The sequence below is a fragment of the Morone saxatilis genome, unplaced genomic scaffold (genome assembly GCF_004916995.1).
Source record: "Morone saxatilis isolate NCDOM2014 unplaced genomic scaffold, NCSU_SB_2.0 Contig17, whole genome shotgun sequence".
NCBI classification, from domain to species: Eukaryota; Metazoa; Chordata; class Actinopteri; family Moronidae; genus Morone; species Morone saxatilis.
Genome location: NW_023339729.1, coordinates 1,513,562 through 1,521,509, shown reverse-complemented (window position 1 = coordinate 1,521,509; position 7,948 = coordinate 1,513,562). Strand labels below are relative to the sequence as shown.

The window sequence follows — 7,948 nt, the reverse complement described above, 5'->3', positions numbered from 1 at the left end:
TCTCCAAAAGTGAAGACAAAACAAATCTTTGTCGCCCTCTGGTGGCTAATTGCAGTATAGGTCATAAAGCCTGCTGCCTCCATGTTAGCAGATGAGACAGCCAAACTAAAAAAGATAAAATCCAAAGATGTTTCTGTCATTTGAGGTAGTTCTCATCACACTGGTGTGTGTTCAAATGTTCCTTTTTCTGATCAGGTTGGTTTTAATTAGCTATTTGAAGCTATAAAAAGGGGTTTTACATCATGACTGACAGCTGAGCCCTGCTCGAGTCTGCCGGGTGTATGGGCGGTCACAGTGCATATATAGCGCCTAGACCTGCTTTATAATTAGAAAAAACATGGAAATCTCACTTAAAAGTAATTAATTTCATAGTGGATTCATTATTGAATCCAACTAGTCCTGCATATTTATCTCTTCTGTGTTTTCTTGTATGCTCCTGTGTCATTTATCCATACCTTGAGAAAGTGTATGTAGTCTTCAGACACTGCCAGCTGGCTCAGTGCTGTACTCCTCTTTTTTAGCTCTGCTATCTCCTCCTCCAGCTCTCTGAGCAGGCTCTGAGCTCTGTGCTCAGCCGATCGCAGACTCATCTCGATCACCTGGAGGAACAGGACAAACGTACACCATGTAGCCTAGTTAAAGCTGCAGTAGGTAACTTTTATACAAATAACTTTCTGTCATATTTGCTGAAACTTTCACTATATGCTGACAGTAGTACTTGAGACAGATATTTTGGTCAAATACTGATACTGGGAATGAGACTCAATTATCAACTTTCTTCGAGCTTCCAACCAAAAGCTGTTTTTTATTTTTCTTGGCTCTGATTGGTTGTTTATTTATAATATTGTTCAAAATGCTCATTTCTGTTAACAGTCAGAGAACTTCAGATTTTTTACTTCAGTAAATATGTTGCACCCTCAAAGTGAACTGCCAGAAACACGTCCGTCATCATCAGTTTCAATAACAACTTCCCACAGTTTTCATTTATTCACATTAAATAGGTATTCATACATTCACATAAGTAATATTTTGACCTTGTATACGCATACTGATGTTATAAAATCCACAAGAAAAGAATAGCTGTTTCAGTGTGCTGCAAAAAATGAAAAGGCCTTGATTTTTTTTTGTTTTTGTTATAGGATTCCACTTACTTCCCACATCAGTGTTATTTACCTCCAAGACTTCGGCTTGGCAGCGTTCCACACTGGAGATCAGCTTGGAAAACGCACAAACCGCTCCCTCCGTCTCTCTTTCTGCAGCAGCCTGAATACAAGATGAACAGCAAAGAATGCGAGCTGCTTAAGGGGACCCACTAGAAGTTTGTCAAGTCGGATACTTTTATGAGCTCATGGCAGGTTTTCTCTAAAAGAGACAAGTTGATTATGAAATAAACTAAAAGAGTTTTGCAGACCAATAATCTTTTGTTAGAGAATGTTTACAAAGAATTCTGTATTTCAAAAATAGTTCAGAATCAGTTGTGAACCTGATTTTCCAATATTTGCAAGCTTGAAATTAAATAGTTGCAAAAATTTCAGTTTTTTCTAAAGAAGAAATGTAAATTATCATGGATTATGATTAGTTTATTTAAAAACTTTTACAGTGTTGAAGTATGTTTTACTGGCCAAATTGGGGACTAATCCCAGACAAATAGTGCGAAGAAGAAGAATAAGTCTTGGAGAAACATCATGAATCCTCATGGGAACACTCAGGCTGGATTATCATATTGATGATTGATTGAGTCTTCAAAGGGTCCCTGTGGTGTGAAAGACATCTTCCCTTGTTCCTGTGCCAAAGATACCATGTCCCAGTGGCTCCTGCCAACTACTCATCATAAAGAAACTAATTCATTCACACAGCAATTTGGGGTCCATTATCTTGCTCAAGGACACTTCGACATGCAGTGGGAATTGACCCGCTAGTCCTCTGATTAATGGACGACGCTCTACTTCCCTAGCCACAGCCACAGGAAACAATAAATTGGACAATAAATCAAAACTTCTAGACCTGAAAAATAATCCAGCTTGTTACAGACTGAAAACTCACCTGTATCTCTCGTAAGGAGGTGTGCATTTCCTCCACTTTCCTCTCTTTGACACCGATTAGATCCTTCAGCTCCACCTCTGAAATACCTAACTGGGACTGGAGAGGACAAAAAAAAAGGATGAGGATTAACCTAAATGTGTCTATAACCAAAAGCCTTATCCTAAGCCTGTCACATATTCTGACCAGATGTGCATACACTATGTGTGATATACAAGCTTTAATAGACTTTCCATGGCTGCAAAAAGAGCACAGGATGGTCAATAAGCATTTTGTTTGTTCAAGTTCATTTGTTTGCACCCACCTGTTAAATTTAGGACTGCACATTTGGCTATAAAAGAGCATGATTGCTTGTATTAATCTTTGCAGTATTGCACCTGTTCCGTGTGTGTGTGTGTGTGTGTTTGTAATGCATGGCCAATACACACCAAATAAAAATGTTTTAGCATTTTGTCAAATAAAATCTACATTATACGTTATGTCCTGACCTGGTGTCTTTTCCTCTATATTTTGGTGAACCTGAATAGTGGTAGCTCATAGTCTTCAGTCTCCCTAGCTAGGCTAGCTATGCCAAATGCAAATTATATATTATATAATATTATTGATACTTTCATTATATCCTGACAGTAGTACATGGGAGAGATAATCTGTGAAACAATCAGGTCCTCTGGCTCCTCCTAGTGCTCCTAATGGTATTTGCAAGAATTCACCGGGCCTGAATAAAAACAACCAATCAGAGCTGAGAAAGCTAGTTGATTGTTAAGTCTCATTCCCAAATCGTCAGATACAGATGGGAATGAGACTCAACAATCAACTATCTTCAAGCCTCCAACCCAAAGGATTTTTATATTTCTTTCTTTCTTTCTCAGCTCTGATCGCCAAATGCCATTAGGAGCACTAGGAGGAGTCAGAGGAACCAGATTGTTTCACAACTTATTTGTCTCATGTTCTACTGTCAGGATATAGTATAATAGTGCATGGACAAATTTGTTTGCATTCGCCACCAACATTGCTGATTTACTGGTATGTTTGATTTGCAGTGAGAAATTAGCATTATAAGGCTCAAAAATATATGTTGCAGCTCCAGAAAGATTTTACTTTCCTTTTTTGGCTAAGATCGTTTTATTCATGGTAAAGATTGCTGATCCCTGCCCTCACTGTATACTATCTATGTATAGGATATTTTCGTGGTTATAGCATCTTTCAAATGATCATTATGTTTTTTGTCTGTAGCTAGATCAGACAAGCCAAGACAAAGTCACAAATGTTTTAATGTTTGAATAATCTCGTTGAAATCTGTCTTGTGATAATGCAGTTGCAGTGAAAACACCAGATTTGTTCCTAGTTAGACAACTGTCCTAACCAACTGCCATATACAGACACACAGATAAATACCTTCTTGATGTGCCACTCTCTTTTGGCAGGGATGACGTGGTGTAATCGATGCTCTGCTGCCTCCACACAAACGCTGCAGACACAGGTGTTGTCAGTCCGACAAAAGAACTCCAGAGCTCTCAGGTGGATGGGACACAGAGGCAGACTGGGGGAGGAGTCACTGGGGCCGCTCAGAGTGTACCTGTTGTAACATTAATATCAAGTCATGATATTGTCGTTGAGGTTACTGTCAGTTTTGCTGCTATCATAGCCACAGCCAATAAAGTGATTAATGTGAGCTTATATGTTTGCTACTCTATATTAGCTGTTTGTATACAGTGTGTGTATTTTTATGGGGATTTTTTAGACTTGGGGCCTGAGCTCCAAAACAAGCTGAACATCACACACGCACTTGATGTACTCCATATCGCAAAAAGTCAGTGGACACTCCCTACTAATTATTGAATTCAGGTGTTTCAGCCACACCCGTAGTTTACAGATGCATACAATCCAGCACATAGCCATGAAATCTCCAATAGATAAACATTTAGAATTTAGAACAGGCATGTAAGCCTCACATCACTATGTGCAATGCCAGACAGTGGTGTAGAGCATGCCACAACTCTGTTTTTGGAGCGTTGACCCATGCTTCACTATGTGGCTGTCTGATCGATTAATGTGAGCTTGGCTGATACTGTACCAGAATGTATAGTGCTGACTGTAAAGTTTGGTAGAGGAGGGATGATGGACAGTTTTTCAGGGTTTGGGCTATACCACTTAGTTCCAGTAAAGGGTTTTCTTAATGTTACAGTATACGAAGACAATTTAGCCAGTTGGGCACAAAGCGAGGCCCATAAAAGAATGAGGAATCACGAGCCAGGCCTTCCATCCGTCCAACACCGGTACTGGACCTCACAAATGCTCTTTTGGCTGAATGGGACCTGACCAATGGGGCCTCTCCATCCCACTCTGCTTTGGTCTCCACCAACTTCTGAGAAATGTCTCTTAGCTGCTAAATCCTCAACTTTGTTACCAGCAAAAATTTGTCTTTGTGCTGTTTGGTGCTGGACAGGTGGTGAACAGTGACTTTTTTAAAAACTGAAAACAGCTGCCTGCTGCTGCGGGAACTCTGATGAGCGCTGTGAGACTGAACCAAAAGAACAAATTACAGGCCATAAAACCAAAACAAAAAGCTGAAAGAGGCAAAGAATCTCAGAAAAATATAGAACCTTGAAATTAGGCTTAGGCTCTAGTAAAAAAAATGATTTGCAGGAAAATAAATAATTGTTACTTGGTAGGATGTTGCTGAAAAAAAACTCTCTCTACATGATTATGCTTCACTTTACTTCCATTCTTCTGTGTTTTAGTAATATCCTTTCCTTGTGGAGCATTACAGATAAGGTTAAATCCAACCCATTTAAATATCGACTAAAGAGTGTAGTTTGGTACCTGCGGGGAGATGAGTAGGGTGGAGGCGGGTCGTTGTACTCATTGTTCTGACCCTGGAAAGACAGATGAGCATTAACTGGACTGGGGCTTTGTGGGTGAGAGTCACTGGGAGGGAGAAAGGTGGTGGCAGACACCCCAGGAGTCTGCAGCCGCTGAAAACGAGTCATCATCTCAGCAAATACGCTCTCCGGCATCTCCGCCGGCTTCTGGGCCAGAGACAGGCTCGGGCGATGATGATGATGGTGAGGATGCGAGTTGGAATCCTCCACTCCCCCTCCACCTCTTCCATCCATTGAAAGTCCAGAGCTGGCCATCCACTTGAACTGTTCAGTGATTTCCTTCAGGGTTCGGTTGATATGAAGCTCTGGTCGCTTGCGGAAGGACTCCTTGCAGAGGGGACACTGGTAGGACTTGGCAGCGCCCCCTCCTCCTCTTCCTCTGTCCCAGTAGGAGGAGATGCAGGCCTGGCAGAAGCTGTGGCCACATGGTGTTGACACTGGGTTGTTGAACACTTCCAGACAAATTGAGCAGGTGAACTGGTCTTCAGATAGGAAGGCAGTAGCCAATGCCATGGCCATCCAACATTAAGCTGTAAGAGAAATAGTGTTGGCTTTAGAAAGAAATATGTAATTCAGGGTATATAACCACTGTGACAGAAATACTATATACTTGATGTCTGATCCTTTTTGTAATCTACTAATTTTTCGTACTTGTGGGCATTGTAAGAAACAACTCAAACAGGTTCCGTATGGTAATGCAAAATACTGTCGACATGTGGCAGGAGGACCTGGGAATCAAACCAACAACCTTCCGATTAGTGGACAACCCGCTCTGCCTCTGAGCCACAGCCGCCACATCTGATCTGAAATGTAATTGGGTGCATGGTCATAAAGTGCCTTATATGTAATCAATCTACAGAGTGGAGGGGGATTTAGTACTTATGCTGTTATTGATGTTTGGTGATGGAACTCCCAAAAAGCCAATTGTAGGATTTAGTGGCAGGAGGACTATGTTGGTAACTTTCAACATGGTGGCCTCCATAGAAGAGGACCTGCTCCCTCTGTAGATAAAAATGATTCTCATTGATATATATACAATAATAAAAACATACCTATTAATATTATATTACATTTCCTCTTAAATGTTACACACTGGACCTTTAATCTAACCCTACACTGTAAAACAAATCTGTAAATTTACTGGGGTGTTATTTATTTCTGTATTTATAATTAATACATTGCAATATTATTAAAATTTCAAAAATAGCCTATGAATTTACATGTCTAATGAAAAATAAGGGGAACAATCTGTAACTGTAAATAATCCTAAAATTACTGCTTATTTAAAGACTTAAAGATTTCCTTTTTTCACATAAAAAGACCAAAGCAAATCTATCATTTTTTTGTTGATATTTATTGTTAATTTAATAGATTAAACTGTTAAATTTAAGTTTAATACTGTTCAATTCAAGTTTAATACTGTTAATACATTTCTAAAATTATGTAAAATCAGTGACAACAGTAAAAAAAAAAAAAGTATTTGTTCTGTCATTTTTAGATGGATTTGTAAGATATCTTGTATAATTCTGGATGTTTTCACAACAAAAACGTTAAATAAATGTTTTTTGTCAGTGTATAAGCATTGGTAAAGTCTCAAAGTAGCGTTTTTATCACTGAAACAGAAATAATTACTGTAATTTCACAGATAATGACTTTTATTACAGTTTTATAACTCTATAAATTCAGATTAAAATAAGAAAAATAAAATAACACTCTTCTGTAGATTTAAGCCTGTTTAAGCCCATTGTTTTTACATATGTAAATATCTTAAAACATTAAAAAGCCCAAAAATAACACAAGATTTTATGTCAAATTAAAGCTAAAAACTGTATTTTTATGATGTTGTTTTACAGTAACCTAACCTGAAACTAATCCTGCTACTAACCTGATTCAAGAACTGCCTCAGTTGTAGGAGTGAGTGTTGCACACACGCCTCCTGCACTTATACACACACCCACACCAACCTCCTAACTGAAACAATACAAGTGAGTGGTTTCGCAAGATCAGGAAATTCAGGTTTGGTTGGAACATTTAGACTCCATCTGTTGACCATGAGGTGATCATTAGAATGTTAAATATGGCAACAAACCTGCAAGTCATCTTTACACCGAGAGATTCACAAACCGACCATAGCAGTGACCAGCCATGAGCAGCTGTTATCAGACTGTCCGTGTCCACAAAATATATTATAACAGTAGATGTCTTGTTTAGCCATTTTTAAAGCCATGAAATTCAGATTTTTATAAATTGGATGAGAATGTCAATATTAACACCAACACTCATAACAGTACAGTCTTATAATTCAGTTTATAGCTTCAAAAACACATTTTAGGGCGGAGTACCTCTTTAATAACTTGTGAGACACTTAGGTTATTTGCTGTGACTCAGGCACTGTGTTGCGCGTGCACAGTGTCACCGACTGTTTATTTAGCAGCTAAAATGTGTGTCAGAGATACACTTGTTATGCAGTGTAATTGCTGAATTAGTTTAATTGTAGTTGTCTGTCTCTCTCATTGTCTGTTGTATGTCTGAAAGGAAGCAGCCCACACACAGACACTGCTACCAGCAAGGGCCGTGTATTATATGTATTTGTCGCCTTACCTAAATCTAAAACCAATCTTAACCACTACCTAAAGCTACTGTAAATCTAATTCTAACCCTAACCTGTATGGATCTGAAGAATGAAAACGGGACCTTTTCCAGAGCATTCTTAGCATGTCCAAAACACAAGCACACACACACAGCTGCAGTACAGGTAGCACCAGTTTCCCATTGGTGAGGTATGAAGTAAACAACCTGAACATAGTGATCATAGCGATATATGTTTCTTCTGTGGAAGTACCTCAAGCTACTTGCTTTTAAATGACTAATATACACTATTCAGCCGCAACATTCTGACCACCTGGGCACCCTGGTGGCTTGCCTTTCCTTCCTTGGACCCCTTTTGATAGGTACTGACCTCTGCAGACCGGGAACACCCCACAAGAGCTGCAGGTTTGGAAATGCTCTGACCCAGTCGTCTAGCC

The 7,948-nt window shown here is 39.3% G+C and overlaps 1 protein-coding gene across 1 annotated transcript in view; it reads right to left on the bottom strand.

The window, feature by feature from the left end:
- Positions 1–455: 455 nt before the first annotated feature.
- LOC118327393 (E3 ubiquitin-protein ligase TRIM21-like) overlaps positions 456–7,948 on the bottom strand; it is a gene marked incomplete at its 3' end in the record, with an annotated part of 9,771 nt that continues 2,278 nt past the window's right edge. The window contains 5 exon segments of the mRNA XM_035660729.1: positions 456–599; positions 1,174–1,263; positions 2,044–2,139; positions 3,436–3,616; positions 4,864–5,452. Coding sequence (XP_035516622.1) covers positions 456–599; positions 1,174–1,263; positions 2,044–2,139; positions 3,436–3,616; positions 4,864–5,441 — 1,089 coding nt within the window.